This window comes from Vicia villosa, linkage group LG5 (assembly GCF_029867415.1).
Source record: "Vicia villosa cultivar HV-30 ecotype Madison, WI linkage group LG5, Vvil1.0, whole genome shotgun sequence".
NCBI classification, from domain to species: domain Eukaryota; kingdom Viridiplantae; phylum Streptophyta; class Magnoliopsida; order Fabales; family Fabaceae; genus Vicia; species Vicia villosa.
The window spans coordinates 138,651,333-138,668,097 of record NC_081184.1 but is presented as its reverse complement, the minus strand read 5'-3'; the positions used below and the strand labels follow the sequence as shown (position 1 = coordinate 138,668,097).

The window sequence follows — 16,765 nt, the reverse complement described above, 5'->3', positions numbered from 1 at the left end:
AACCCTAATTTTCACAAAAACTTGGATTCTTGCCATATTTTCCTTAAATTTCTTTTTAAAAACAAAGATCCATTCACAAATGATAAACATATCACACGACTACATACTATGATTCTATATACTTCACTAACAGAAAAGCAGTCAGCTTTGGAAAAGAAAATAAAGATGAACACTAACCTTGCAAGAACAATTGAAGAAATTAGAAAGTAGAAAGCATAAATGAACAAATTCTTCCTTCTAATGGTGGATGCAAGGCTTGAGTTAGGAGAAGAGAGGAGATTTGGGAACTTAGGTTTTCTTTTGGGTGAAAATGAGGTGGCTAGGGTTTCTGTCCGCCCAGCCCCTCATAACTTGTTTTTCAAACTTTCTGGGCCGGGTCAGATCCACTGGCCCACCTGATTTTTTTTCTGCATTTTTTATGGTCGCTTAGCAGCGTGTCTTCTGCTTAGCGGATGACAGAAAAACCAGAATTATGCAGCAGTCACGCCAGTCCCCAAATTCCCGAAGCCTGTGTGGGGAAAGGTGTGAAAGCTCTCCAAGTCTTGTATGCCAGTTTGTTTGAGTGAATTGAGTACTGTAAAAATAAGGTAGTAGCTTAAAAGTACTAAGGTAACTCACACACACACACAAAACACTTTTCCTAACCGAAAAACATTTAAAAATGTCTTGGAAATTGTGTCAAATAACTTAGGAGCTCTAGAAATGACTTGAGGGGAAATTTTGTCTAATTTAGTCGATTAGAAAAGATCAAACTTACACCAAATTTTTTTTTTTACAACTGCTAAACAATGACAAGAGATCTATATCACAATCTTTCATTTTGAGAATCACAACGACCAATTCATTTAATTTAATCGATTAAATAATTAACGAGGCCCACAAATTCTTTTCTTTTTTAGTGATTCCAACTACTATATAAAGGGAGGTTTCCCTCACATAAAATTATGCCACTTTCCAACATTTTCATATATGTTTGGAATTTATCTCTCTATGTTCTCTCATTCTCTCTCTTCAAATTTTCTTTCTTCACTTCTGGTTGCCTTAGTGCATTGGAGTGAAATATTATTTGTGAGGAGAATTTATGTTAGTGGTTATGTTGGTCTTTGATAGTCTTAAGGGTACAATACCTTTAAGAAATTAAGTTTTCGTCTTTGTGATCAACCATAGATATATGTTGTTAGTTTATGAAGCTTATCCGGTGAAAATCTTTGATCTTGGGTAAAAGTTGTCCATAGGTTGAGAACAAGTTTGTTCAAATTCAAAAGGTCATATTGTATTAAGGTTTGTGGGCATAACCGATAAAACCTCACAAGTCTATAGTGGAAAATCTCAATAAGAACTCTTGGGGACAAGAATAAGCAAACATTTTGTCTAACCTGGATAACTCTCTGGTGCAATCTTTCTATCTTTATCCTCTTTAATTTTGTGCAATATAATTTATTTATGTTATTTCCGTTACGCTTTACTACTTAAAAATATTACTAACACGAACTTAATGGGGAAAGAGAAAAATATCCACACTTTTCTAAAACCACAAATCACCCTCTCTTGTGCTTGAGGTCACTTGTTCAACAAGTGAAATCAGATTCTAACACTTGTTAAGGACTAATTATCTCAGGTGGAAGGATGACTTCAAGGTATTCACTAACCAAACCCCCATCCTTTAATGGAGAAGGATATGGATTATGGAAAGAGAAAATGAAGTTCTTCATAGAAGGAATGTGTAACACCCCATAAAATTCTTTATTTAATTTAATTAATTTTTGGATTAAATATTAGAATTATTTGAGTTAATTGAGAAAAATGGAATAATGAGGCTAATGGGTCAGTGTCGCTTTTAGTAGAAGGGGGTGTCAGTTGTGAAACCCATTGCTAATGATAAGCTTATTTTCATAAAATAGACAAAAAAAAAGGAATTGTGGGAAGAGAACCAAAAAGGAGAAGAGAAGTCTGAACGTGAAAGAGCAGAGAAGCGAGGAAGTGCGACACGAGGAAGAACGAAGAATCAACCTTCAGGTAAGGGGGGACTCTTCCGTTTAACTTCTATTATGGGATTATAGATAGTAGGATAGATTGAGCATGTTGTTTGTGTCAATTGGGTTATGTTTAGGTTTTAGGATGTTAGGTTTTGGAAGAATTGTTGAATTGTTTGCATTGATTAAGTATGGTAGTATTTGGGTGTTTGAAATGAATTATAAACATGTCAAATTGTGTTTGTTGATGCTGTTTGATATTGCAATACATTATGGTACGTTCTGGTATGGTTTGGATTTGGTACAGGTGCTGTAAAAATGGTGATTTTGGGTTGCAGACTCGAAGTAATCGGTTACTAAAGGGTGGGTAATCGATTACTCATAGTAAAAACAGCAGGGATGACATTTTGTGAGTCGGTAATCGGTTACCGAAAGGGCAGTAACCGATTACCCATACAAAAAACAGCGTGGGGGTTATTTTGAAAGTCAGTAACCGGTTACCCTGGTTTCAGTAACCGGTTACCACTGATGCTTTTTTGAAAAATTATTTTATTTTCTAAAACCCATATCTTTCAAACCGTAAGTCGGATTTTAGTGCCGTTTTGAGCACGGTGAAGCTAATTAAATGATTTATACAATAAAATGGTGTTTTGAGTCATGATTAGATTTTATTTTAAAAACACTCGATTTTATTTGGTTGTGATGGTTTATGCGTACAAGTACATTGGTGAATGCCTTATCTGTTACAATGCCGTGGTTGTGATTGATGATTACTATACATATATTGCTGATGTTAAATATATGTTGTGATGATTGAGAAATAGCATAACTATGTGTGGCTATTTTTTGTTGCATTGGTTGATGATTATGATATTCAGTTGATTGGTGTTGATGATTAGCATGTTGTATGTCATGCATGCATTTCATAATCATGTTGTGGGTTGTATCCCTTATGGTGGTGGGACAGCGGTAGCTAACTCCCATTGTGCGGAATTAGTGAGAGAAGTAGCCGAATATTTATGGTGGTGGATCGGTGAGATGGGCTATCCCATGCTTGGTACCACATGCATATAGTTGCATTGCATTAGGCTACTTGTATTATTATAACATGAATGGAAGATTGTCCAATGTTATAATATGTGATGATTGTGTAATTGTTGTGATTAATTATGTTGTGGTGGATATGATCATAACTGTAATTGGGTGAATAATATGTCATTGATATTTTATTATTTATATCTTATAACATTGATTAAATGCGAATGAGACTCACCCTTACTGTTGTTATTTTTCAGATTGAGGAGTAGCTTTTGTACTTGGTGAGGATTAGCTCGTCAAGTAGTTCATTAGAGTCAGTTGGGTCTGTGTCATGCTCTGGTCGTGTAACACTGGGAACGTTATTTAGGGATAACTGATAAACTCTTGTTTTGTTTATGGTTTTATGGTTGGATTACGAGTCTCCGACTCCGGATGTTTAATTATTCAGATGTTAAGAATATTCTGCTGTGTTAACATTTTATTTGGATAATTTTGGTTTATCGTTCCTTTTATGGCATGACATGAATATTTGTTTATTTTATTGGAGTTGTAATACCCTTTTTCATGTTTTACTCTAATTAATGTTAATTTTCCGCGGGGTTTAGAAGGGTGTTACAATAGTGGTATCAGAGCATAATCGGTCGTTGGGTCAGAGTCTTAGTGTCGGTTAATCCCTCGTATGCGATTAGTGTAAGGTTGACACTATCGATACTTCTTGTTCTAATGAATATTGTTTTATATTTAGCAGAACAATGGCCGGAAGAGGAGGAAGAAACGACGACACGGTTGCTGAGGCTCTGGGCATGATTGCTGGTGTGTTGGGAGGGAATGCCAATGGAGCTGGTATTGGTGCTGACAGGCAGCTGAACAGTTTTCAGAGGAACAATCCTCCGTTGTTCAAAGGCACGCATGATCCCGAAGGCGCTCAGAGGTGGCTGAAGGAAATTGAAAGGATTTTCCGAGTGATCGATGGTGCTGAAAATCTGAAGGTGAGGTATGGTACTCACATGCTGTCTGAAGAAGCTGATGATTGGTGGATAGCTAGTAGGGATGAACTTGAAGCTGCCGGTGTAGCAATTACTTGGGCTGTATTCAAGCGAGAATTCCTGAGGAGGTACTTTCCTGAGGATGTTCGGGGCAGGAAGGAGGTTGAGTGTTTGGAGCTGACACATGGTAACATGACGGTACCGGAATATGCTTCAAAGTTTGTTCAGCTGGCTAAGTACTATGTCCACTATAACAATGATGAAGCGAGCAAATTTTCGAAGTGTGTTAAGTTCGAGAATGGTCTCTGTGATGAGATTAAGCAGGGTATCATGTATCAAAGGATTCGTCGGTTTACTGATTTGGTAGATTGTAGTAGAATCTATGAAGAGGATAATCTCAAGCTGAAGTCATCTCACTCTCGCGAGTTAGTTGACAAAAAGGGGAAGAAGCCTATGGACCGTGGTAAGCCATATGGTAGAGGTAATCAAAAAGCTAGAGGTTGGAGGAAGCCTAGTGGGGGAGACTCTAGTGCCCCTGTTAAGTGCTTTAAGTGTGGAGAACCTGGGCATCGCGTTCACGAGTGCAAAAGTGAAGAGAAGAAGTGCTACAGGTGTGGTAAGGCAGGCCACATTGCCGTTGAGTGCAAAGGAAAGACTGTGACTTGTTATAACTGCGGTGAAGAAGGTCATATTAGTCCACAATGTCCTAAGCCAAAGAAGAATCAAGCTGGGGTAAAGTTTTCGCTTTATTAGGTTCAGAGACTACTCTAGAGGATCGATTGATTAAAGGTACGTGTTTTATCCATGGCACTCCTTTAATTGCAATAATAGATACTGGAGCAACTCACTCGTTTATTTCGTTGGATTGTGCTAAACGCCTGAACTTGGAAATATCTGATATTAATGGAAGTATGATCATTGACACTCCTGCGCCGGGTTCAGTGACTACTTCGTTTGCTTGTTTGAACTGTCTAATTGATATTTTTGGTAGAGAATTTGGAATGGACTTAGTGTGCCTTCCGTTGGAACAACTTGATGTTATCCTGGGCATGAATTGGTTGCAATTTAATCGGGTTCATATCAACTGTTTCACGGAGACGGTTATTTTTTCTGAAGATGTCAGTGTTGAGGATTAAGCAATGACGGCTAGACAAGTGGATGAAGCAATGAAGGATGGGGCTGCCGTGTTTATGTTGACTGCATCGATGGAAGTGAAAAAGAAAGCGGTGAGTAGTGACTTACCGGTAGTATGTGAATTCCCAGAAGATGTAAGAGAGTTACCGACAGAGAGGGAGGTGGAATATGCTATTGAGTTAGTTCCTGGAACCAGTCCTGTGTCGATGGCGCCGTATCGTATGTCGGCATCTGAGTTAGCTGGGTTGAAAAGTCAATTAGAAGAATTGCTGGAAAAAGAATTCATTCGTCCTAGTGTGTCAACGTGGGGTGCGTCGGTGTTGTTGGTAAAGAAGAAAGAAGGCTCTATGAGATTGTGTGTGGATTATAGGCAACTGAATAAAGTTACTATCAAGAATCGGTATCCATTACCGAGGATTGATGATTTAATGGATCAACTGGTTGGTGCGAGCGTGTTCAGCAAAATTGACTTGAGGTCGGGATATCATCAGATTCGGGTGAAGACGGACGATATTCAAAAGACGGCATTTAGAACGAGGTATGGTCATTACGAATATACAGTGATGCCATTTGGAGTAACTAATGAGCCAGGGGTTTTCATGGAGTATATGAATAGGATCTTCCATCCTTACTTGGATCAGTTCGTGGTAGTATTTATCGATGATATTCTAATATATTCTAAGAGTGAAGAAGAGCATGCAGAGCATCTAAGAGTGGTATTGGAACTATTGAAGGAAAAGAAACTTTATGCGAAACTGTCAAAGTGTGAGTTTTGGCTAAGTGAAGTAAGCTTTCTTGGGCATGTAATTTCTAAATATGGTATTGCCGTTGACCCAACGAAAGTAGAAGCAGTGTCTCAATGGGAAGCTCCGAAGTCAGTTTCCAAAATCCGTAGTTTCCTTGGTCTTGCGAGTTATTATAGAAAGTTCATTGAAGGTTTTTCAAAGCTAGCGTTGCCGTTAACTAAGTTTACTAGGAAGGGTCAAGCATTCATCTGGGATTCGAAATGTGAAGAAGGATTCCAAGAGTTGAAGAAGAGGTTGACTAGTGCGCCGATCTTAATTTTGCCGAACCCGGCGGAATCTTTTGTTGTTTATTGTGATGCTTCATTGATGGGATTAGGAGGTGTACTGATGCAGATTCAACAGGTAGTCGCTTATGCGTCGAGACAACTCAAAGTGCATGAGAGAAATTACCCGACTCATGACTTAGAGTTGGCAGCAGTGGTATTTCTGTTGAAATTGTGGAGGCATTATCTGTATGGTTCGAGGTTTGAAGTATTTAGTGATCACAAGAGCCTGAAGTATCTCTTTGATTAAAAAGAGCTGAATATGAGGCAAAGAAGATGGTTAGAGTTCCTCAAGGATTATGATTTTGGGCTGAATTACCATCCGGGTAAAGCAAACGTGGTTGCCGATGCTTTGAGTAGGAAGTCCTTGCATATGTCTATGCTGATGGTGAGAGAATTGGATTTAATTGAACAATTCAGAGATTTGAGTTTGGTATGCAAAAACACTCCTATCAGTGTTAAGTTGGGTATGCTGAAGCTGACTAGTGGTATTCTGGAAGATATTCGAGAGGGTCAGAAGACTGATGTTGAGTTGGTTGATAAGTTGACTCTGATTAACCAAGGCAAGGGAGGTGAATTCAGAATCGACGAGAACGGTATTATGAGGTTTGGCAATCGTGTTTGTGTTCCTGATGTTGCTGAATTGAGGAAGAGTATTCTCGAGGAAGGACATCGTAGTGGATTGAGTATTCATCCTGGTGCTACCAAGATGTATTATGACTTAAAGAAGTTGTTTTGGTGGCCTGGAATGAAAAAGGAAATAGCTGAATTTGTCTATGCTTGTTTGACTTGCCTTAAGTCAAAGATTGAGCATCAGAAGCCGTATGGAGCTATGAAACCGTTATTTATTCCTAAATGGAAGTGGGATAGTATATCTATGGATTTTGTTTCTGGGTTGCCAAGGACGGTGAAGAACTGTGAAGCCATTTGGGTTATCGTAGACAGGTTGACGAAGTCTGCTCACTTTATACCAATGAGAATGGATTATCCGATGGAGAAGCTGGCTCAATTGTATATTGAGAAGATAGTGAGTTTACATGGTATTCCTTCGAGTATCGTGTCAGATAGAGATCCAAGGTTTACATCCAAATTCTGGGAAGGTTTGCAGAAGACTTTGGGTACTAAGCTGAGATTGAGTTATGCTTATCATCCGCAGATGGATGGACAGACGGAAAGAACTATTCAATCACTAGAAGATTTGTTACGTGCTTGTGTGTTGGAAAAAGGCGGTGCTTGGGATAGTTATCTACCCTTGATCGAATTTACCTACAATAATAGTTTTCACTCGAGTATTGGTATGGCTCCGTTTGAAGCTTTGTATGGTCGGAGGTGTAGGACGCCTTTATGGTCTTGATGAATACTTACGAGTTTCTCACTACGAAACTGCTAAAGAAATGCGGGACATCCTCCGAATCACCTAGGAAGGTAATATTGACATGAACAAGGCAAGGTTGGGCGCATTAACCCATGAGTATGAACTTTTGAGAATGAAACATAAAGAGAACATAAATCAAATGCAAACATGGTTCACTCATATCATGAGCCATATAAAAACTTTGGGGAAAACATTCTCAAATGAAGAATTAGTCATAAGAATTCTTAGATGCTTAAATCACAATTGGCAAACAAAAACCACTACGATTTGTGAAATAAAGAATTTTAAGATTATGGACACACATACTCTATTTGGAAAATTGCAACAACATGAGATGAAGCTGAAAAGACTTGCTGATGATGAAGAAGATAACAAAAAGAATAGGAAAAGTATATCTCTTAAAGCCACCAACATCAAACATATGGAATCATAAGATGAAGATTGTAAAAGTGAGATTAATAATACTTATAGCTAGCAACAAGGAAAAGAATCTAAAAATTAAAAGAGGGACCCTTGCTTAAACATCATTCAACCATTAACTAAAGCAACAATATTACGAAAGAACATACAACTATAAATTTCTTGACTATAATTTAAATTAAAATGACTTAAATAAAGAAACATATTAAAGAAATTACAACAATGCAATAACTTATAATGGGTTACAAGGCTAAGAAAGTATGTGAATTAATATATTTTTTATTTTTCCCATTTATTTCCTAATATTTATTTCATAAAATTATTTTTATAAATTCATAGTACAACACAACATTTTATCACCTCAATATGTCCTAGTAGGTATACTTTGTTCATATCTGAAAAAATTCTCTGGATCAACCTTGGTTTTCACACTCACCAATCTTTCGAAATTTCCTTTGAAATACTTGCTTCCATAAGTTCTAGCAGTGTCAAATTTGGTTGTATTACTTGGATGATTGGCACCAATATCAGCATCCCTATAATTAAGAAATGTCTCCCTAGGAGAATTTGAAACATAGGGTGTCATGAGTTTATAAAACGACCTTGAAAAGTTCACATGACGTTCAATAGATTCAGGAGATCCATCAGTCCAACTATTAAAATATTGTATCTTGAACAAGTTTCCAGCTCTATGGGGAAATGGAGTTTGCGATGACAATATCTCTCCCATTCTTCCACCATAAGGATTCCATTGCATAAATAAAGTCTCACCTTCGATCATTTTTTTCCATATAGATTCTAAAGCTACCTTTGGAATAGGCTTCTTCACATAATCTGATTGACCTTTGGAATAACCCGCTTGGGGTTCCTCCAACAATGCTTCAAGGGGAGTACCGATTGGTCGACCATACGCAAAAAGAGTGCTATTAATCCAAGGCATTGAAAAACAATCACTTTTTTTCAAACCTAATTCAGGAAAACTTTTACTAATCAAACGTAAAAGCCTTTCGGTTGTTCCCGAAAATTGACCAATAAAACTAACTTGCACTGTATTTTTTGTCCCATTAGCAATTTGGACAACATTAGGTTGCACTCTAATGAAAAGATCTTTATGCAATTTTGGTGCAACTATTTGCCATTTGTAAACAACATCTGTTGCACCTTCATCAACATTCCTTTTCACATTGAAAACAGTAATTTGTGAAGGTACTTGAACTAATTTGAGTTTCCATGATAGAATAACAGCAAAACTAGCACCACCACCTCCTCTTATAGCCCAAAAGAGATCTTCTCCCATTGATTTTCTATCAAAAATGTTACCATTGGCATCAACTATTATTGCATCAATGATATTATCAACAGAAAGACCATATTTTCTCATCAAATTTCCATAGCCACCACCAGAAAAATGGCCACCAGCACCTAAAGAAAAACAAACCCCAGCTGGGAAAGCAAGAGATTTGCTTTTCTTTGCAATGTTGTAATAAATCTTACCCACTGTTGCACCAGAATCAACCCATGCCGTTTCTTCTTGTAAATTGATATCAACTGAATTGATATTAAACATGTCGAGTATAACAAAAGGCACGTCTGATACATAAGAGTAACCTTCATAGTCATGGCCTCCGCTTCGGATTCTGATTTGGATATTGTTACTTTTGGCACATATGACTGTTGCTTGGACATGAGAAGCATCTTTTGCGGTTATAATTGCCAAAGGTTTTGGTGTTGTTGCTGTTTGAAATTTCTTGTGAAACATTTTCTTGTTGAGGATGGTTAAAAATGAGGTGTTGTTTGGTGTGTAAGTTACGTTAGAAGCATGAGAATTATGAGAGAAACAAGTGAGAAAATTTTGAGCTGGTGATTGTGATATTGCAGTTGAAATAGACATGAGAATTGTTAAGGCTGTGAAGAGAAATGATGATTTCGTCATTGTTACAATGGTATATTAATTGTGTTTGCTATTTTGGTGTGCCTCTCTTTGTGCATCCTTTTACTCTATTTATATTGATATATCGTTTACTTTTCTAACGTGATGATCTTAATATTATATTGAAATAAATATGTTAGAGGAGTCCTTTACAAGAAAGCTTCAAATTTATTTTGTTTACTTAAATTTTTTATTTTGTAAATCAATTCAAGTATTTTATAGTTTTTTTATATTTCTCTTAATTGTATCTGTTACATATTTTTGAATTTATAACTTATAAATTATAAATTTATATAATAATTTAGACTGATTTACTATTGATTTTTTTATTACGACCTTATAGATTATTTTGTTAGTTTATAGTTTTCTTTTTGACGTTACTTCAAATAACGTTTTAGTTTATAACTTATCATTTTTTCTTTCTTTTTATCGTTATTATTTGAACAAAAATATATTTTTATTATTTATAATATATTTTAATTTAAAATAAATAATTATTTATTAAATATCTAATATGTCATTTTATAATTATAAGTTAGTTTGAACCACTCATTTTATCAAAAATTTCAATTAGTTTATCAGCTATCAATCTCAACTATATTTATAAGTTATAAGTTATCAGTCATCCATCATCAATCATAAACTATAAGATATCAGTTAGTTTATCAACTAACTGCTATTTTTCTCAAACAGACTTTAAAAATCACATTAATTAAATATAATTTTTATTTCAAATTATAAGTAAATTTTAGTTCAACTTATTATTTTATTAAAACTACAAATTAACTTCACAAGGCAGCTGGAATAATAAAACTAAAGGCGGCTACAATTTAAACAACAACTTATTATTTTGACAAAATCATCAATTATTATCATTATTAGGCGGGTGGAGAATCAGTCATAACAAAATTCTAGTTTCTGTGACGGTCAAAGAAATTTCACAATATAAAAATGAAAATAATGCAATTTTTTAAAAGGTTATTATTAGTCATTAATAAAAATTGGACCACTTTTTCTTGTTTATTTTTTATTTTCAAAATTAAAATAAAAATAAAAAACTCTAAAATTTATTTTAATTTTTTGGTCTTTAAAAATCTCAAATAAAGAATAGTATTCAAAAATAATTTTGTAAAACTAGACTATCAAACAAAATGTTTATGATTTTCAAATTTAAATAATTTTACAAAATCAGATCAAATGAACCTTAAATATTGTATGAAAGAGCATAATACTAATTTTATCCTCGTTAAAAAAACCTAAAGTATCGAATATTTAATCACATAATGTTATTATAAAAAAAATACTTTAATGGTAAAATGTAGTTTTACTTTGTTAAAAATAATAACAATAATGCAATGTCTAGCTCTAATGTATGGGTGTATTAATAACGTATTTGAAGCTCTAAAAAACAACCATTGATGTTGATATGACTCTTTTGTGTTTGGTATATTTTTATTATAGGCATGCCTTGTCTTTATGGGTACAATTTCTCTTTCTTTGGAAGATCTTGGTTTCTCCTTAAGGACGACGTGAGAGTTTTTTTTTTTTAATGGAATGGAATATATATATATATATATATATATATATATATATATATATATATATATATATATATATATATATATATATATATATATATATATATATATATATATATATATATATATATATATATATATATATATATATACATATCATATGAGAATGTGAGAATGAATCTGAACCATTGGATTTTAAAATAAATGGTGGAGATTATGGGTGAATCTTTTTTTTCTCTCTTACATTTTGAAATAAATGATGTAGGAGAGAGAAAATAAAAGATTCATCCATAATCTCCACCATTTATTTTAAAATCCAATGATTTTGATTCATTTCCACATTCTCATATAAAGATGACATTCTCATATGATATGCCATTAGTGTAAAATGCATTGAAAACATCAAACAATTGTTCTATAAAATAAATAATTAAATACACAAAAATTAAATGGCGTCATCTGATTGGTGGAAGGTACACTACCCATGTGTGTGTGTGTTAGAAATATCAATTTCAAATCAAATAGTTCGAGGCTAAATCGTGAACGAAACCAGTTTCCTTATAAGTATTTCAAGCACTCTCGATATGTCTTAAAGTTGGAACACAGAAATACCCAGGATAACTCAGCCTTTTATCGAGTTTGCGTCAGTCTTTTATCGAGTTTGCGTAAGACCGGCGAAAAATCGGATGTAGCAAAGAATGTCTGGAATTTTAGTGAAGATGATAGGCTTTTCAAATATACAATTTTTGTTATTGATTTCTAAATCCATAATGAGATTTTTATAGGCCACTTTAGTATTGTTTCATAAGGTATCAACCTTCGTGAATCAATTCCTTTTCCAAAAGTTATAATGTTTGGCCTATTGCAACATTTACCAAGAGTTGCATGTTTTCATTCTGCAACACTTCATGAAGTGTTGCCTATTTCTGATTCAAATTACAAACTGCCTATTGCAACACTCACGAAGTGTTGCCTATTTTCATATTCAAAATACAAACTTCACATAGATATTTTTCTTGTCATTTTGGAACACACCCATAGTGATTAAATATTATTAAGTATTAATAATTTCCAACAATATATATAAGGAAAGATGAAGAGCTCAATACAGCAAACACTAAAACACATAAGGAGAGCCTAAAAATAAAAACAACATCTATAAAGGTACAACAACTAAGAAGTCAATTGAAAAATGTGTCACTTAGAAACTAAACCATAATAATTAAAGAGTCATTTTGCACTTTGTTTTCAACGCGAAAAATACTTGAGCGTAACCAACGTTTAAAATACAACATAGTTGTCATTGAAGTTTATTTATTTCAAAAAGAAAGGAAAAATATCGATAAAACTCTTAAAGAACAAAAATATGGTCGTCGCAATCAAATTCAGATTCGGTGGTCGATTATGCGAGGGAAAGACATTATAGTGAGCGAATCTATATCGCATTCTAGTGGTTAAATGTTGCTTGTATGCTTGCATGTAGGAGACTTAAGCATTTTTTTTGTATCGCAGTAGAATGGATAAAACATGTTTGTTTGTGAAAATATTTTGGAAATTTTTTTATTACACGGAAAAAGAACTTGGTGTTGACCAAGTGTTTGATTTTGGTGTTTGTATGGAAAATAATTTGATTGAGTTTGAAAAAATGACTTGATGTTGATCAAGTGTTTGGTTCACATTTGTTGGAAATTAATTTTAAAAAAAGTTTAATTCGATGGTGAAAGGTTTTTGTTGAAAATACACTTGATGTTGATCAAGTGTTAGATCAAGGAGTGACAAAATATTATGAAAATTACTTGATGTTAATCAAGCATATTTGATTGATTTTACTTAGAAAGATTGTTTTAAATAGTCAGTAAACTTATTAACAAGTATTGATTGAGCATCAACTAAAGGAAATAAAATAAAACAAACTAAAAATAAATTAAAAAATATATAAAAGAAATAATAAAAGAGAGGGAGACACACTATCAATACAAGAGCGAAAGAATAAAACTACTAAATGGACTTAAGACCTTAATTCTAAATGGAAAAGCAAGAAAAAAAATAGACAAAAGAAGAAAAATAACTAGTTGAAAAATGGAGGTGCAGAGAAGAATTTGCTCTAGGACCAAAAAAGGAAAGCCCCGCAAGGATATGTGTAGCAAGCAGGGGGTTTGGGGAGAATTCATCTTCCCCAACCCCCACTCACGGTTTAGCATTGAAACTTGGAGGAAGAAACTCCATGAAAAATCATGAAAATCGCAAAAATTCTATGGAATTTGACAAGTGAATACACGAAATTGATCAAAAAACGAACCCAATCCAAATCCATGGTCGAAACCGCATAAAAGGAGCTCAAAACAGATGTAAAATCAATCATTTACATTGGCCAAAAATTGTAACGATCTGGTCATATAATGAGTTATCGAACGGAATTAATTATTGCAACACGTTTGTAAATACAAGTTAATCATTTTGGTATAATTTTTTTATGGAAACAAGTTTGATTGGAGCATTTTCAAATTTGTGTTTTTGAGTTGCTCAAGAATACTCAAAACCTTGATTTTCCAAAATACGAATTAATGGAGTTTTTGTGCACTTTAGTGATGATTAATGATTGTGAAATTTGTAAAAACGGTCTGAAAAGTGCATTATGAAGTTGTTGTACTCAAAAATATGAAATTCAAACTCATGTGACAAGCTGTCACGGTGCAAAAAATATGCGAGCGCATCGCACGCTCGAAATACAACAGAGTCACCACCGAACTTTATTTATTCTAGAGGAATGAGAAAATATCGATAAAACCCATAAAGAAAGGATAAGGCTTTGGCAAATATGCATAAGGATTTTTCTTATGCACCATGCATAAGCCTACATAAGCCATTGGATCATGTCTTTAATCCAGTATTGAGTATTGAGTGGTGAGTATTGAGTATTGAGTAATAACAATTGATGTCTAGAATTTGATCCAAGGGTCCATAATAATCTATGCACGGTGCATAGATTTTTATCTATGCACGGTAACTTCACCCAAAGGATAAGATGATCATCGCAACCAAATTAGGATTCGGGAGTCGGTTATGCAATGAGAATGTATTAGCATCTCTCACATCCGTTGTACTCAACTAGATCCATTCTCACATCCGTTGTACTCAACTAGATCCATTTAGTTAGTTTTGTGATCGAATATTAGCGTGATATTTACTTGTGTTCTTCTACTTGTTATGCGAGAAAAGGAGAAAGAAAGGAAAATATTTTTGGTATTTTTTATTACTGGGCTTGCCAAGATTTTGCAATCTTAGGTCTGGGCTTTAGTTGCCTATATAAAGACATGGTATGATATAAATAACAATTTCACTCATCTTTCTTGAAAATCTTTGTTCCAAAATAAATACTGAAAATTTTATTAATATTATATTAAAAATGTTTTGAAATAACCAAATTATTTCTATATTTCAAAAAAGATTTTAACTTTTAATGGTAAAAAATAAACTAAAAATGTAATTAAGACAAACTATAAAGTATATTTTAAATTTATAAACTAAAACTAGTAAAACACGGGTTTTATTCGGTTACGCGCATTTGGATACATCATTTACTTTAAATAAAATGTTAAAAAAAATATATTTAGATGAATAATTGATTATTTCGTATATACAAATATTTAGAACAATAATAGATTTTTTTCCGTATACTATTTTTGGATAAAAAATATTTGATTATAAATATCATTTCTTCTATATAAAAATATTTAGATTAAGAATAGATTTTTTATACAGACTTCATTTTTGTTAGGTATCATTTACAAAAATATTTGGATCAATAGTAAATTTCGTATATAAAAATATTTAAATCAATAATAGATTTTTTCCCGTATACCATTTTTTAATTAAAAATATTTGGGTAATAAATACCATTTTTCGTAAATAATTGATTTTTTCCGTATACAAATATTATTTTTGTTTAGGTATCATTTACTAAAATATTTGAATCAATATTAAATTTTCGTATATAAAAATATTTAGATCAATAATAGATTCTTTCTCGTATACCATTTTTGGATCAAAAATATTTGATCATAAATATCATTTCTCGTATATAAAAATATTTAGATCAATAATAAATTTTTTCCCGTATACTGACTTCATTTTTGTTTAGTTATCATTTACAAAAATATTTGGATCAATAATAAATTTCGTATATAAAAATAAATTAAAAGTAGATTTTTTTTTCCCGTATACCATTTTTGAATAAAAATATTTGAATCATAAATACCATTTTTCGTAAATAATAGATTTTTTTCCTTATATAAATATTATTTTTGTTTAGGTTTCATTTACAAAAATATTTGTATATAAATATATTTAGATCAATAATAGATGTTTTGGCCTATGTCATTTTTGAATAAGAAATATTTGGAAATTAAATAACATTTTTCGTATATAAAAATATTTAGATCAATAGACTTCATTTTTGTTTAGGTATCATTTATAAAAGTATTTGGATCAATAGTAAATTTTGTATATAAAGATATTTAGATCAATAGTAGATTTTTCTCGTATACCATTTCTGAATAAAAAATATTTGGATCATAAATATCATTTTTCGTAAATAATGGATTTTTTCCCGTATACAGACTTCATTTTTGTTTAGGTATCATTTACAAAAATATTTGAATCAATAGAAAATGAAGAGAGATTTGATAAGTTTGATAAAATATGAGAGGTGTATTATTTTAATAATAAAATTAAGTATTTTATTATGCAAAGGCCAAATAACCACAATTTTAATGTGGTGACAAAAAATCAAATAAGGATATTTTTGACTTTTCTACAACCATTAATTTTCTTATATTATAGATTATTCAAACTTTTAATTTATTTGGTTGGAACGATGTAAAATAATTTTAATTGGTTGTTGTTTATGAAAATAAAATACAGAAAGTCAAATTAAATTACATTTGTGTTTAATTTTACTTTAAAACTGCATTTTAAATAAAATATCAAAAAATAAATAAAGTTAATATTTTACTTATTTTTGTGACAATACAAATTGTTGCGTGTAGGAAACCAAACCATTTTTCTTTGCCTTGTTTCAACTTAAAGGATGTGGATTTATTTTCTATTTGCTTAATAATTTAAAAGTCAATGATAGAATGTTTCGTTTTATGTCCAAATGAATTGATTAATGTCAATGATGGCTAATTTTAATTAATTTTATTCCATGAATGTAAATTATTCGATAATCATTTGATATATATGTGGCTCATTCAAATTCTTCTGCTTGACTTGACTTATAAAATTATCTACACCATATTCT

At 32.5% G+C, this 16,765-nt stretch overlaps 1 protein-coding gene across 1 annotated transcript; it reads right to left on the bottom strand.

Annotated features, from left to right (window-relative positions):
* Positions 1-8,104: 8,104 nt before the first annotated feature.
* On the bottom strand, positions 8,105-9,982 carry LOC131602737 (berberine bridge enzyme-like 17). The gene has a single exon (XM_058874912.1). It carries the CDS (start codon positions 9,926-9,928, stop codon positions 8,357-8,359), a length of 1,572 nt encoding a protein of 523 aa, XP_058730895.1. The 5' UTR covers positions 9,929-9,982; the 3' UTR covers positions 8,105-8,356.
* Positions 9,983-16,765: the final 6,783 nt, after the last annotated feature.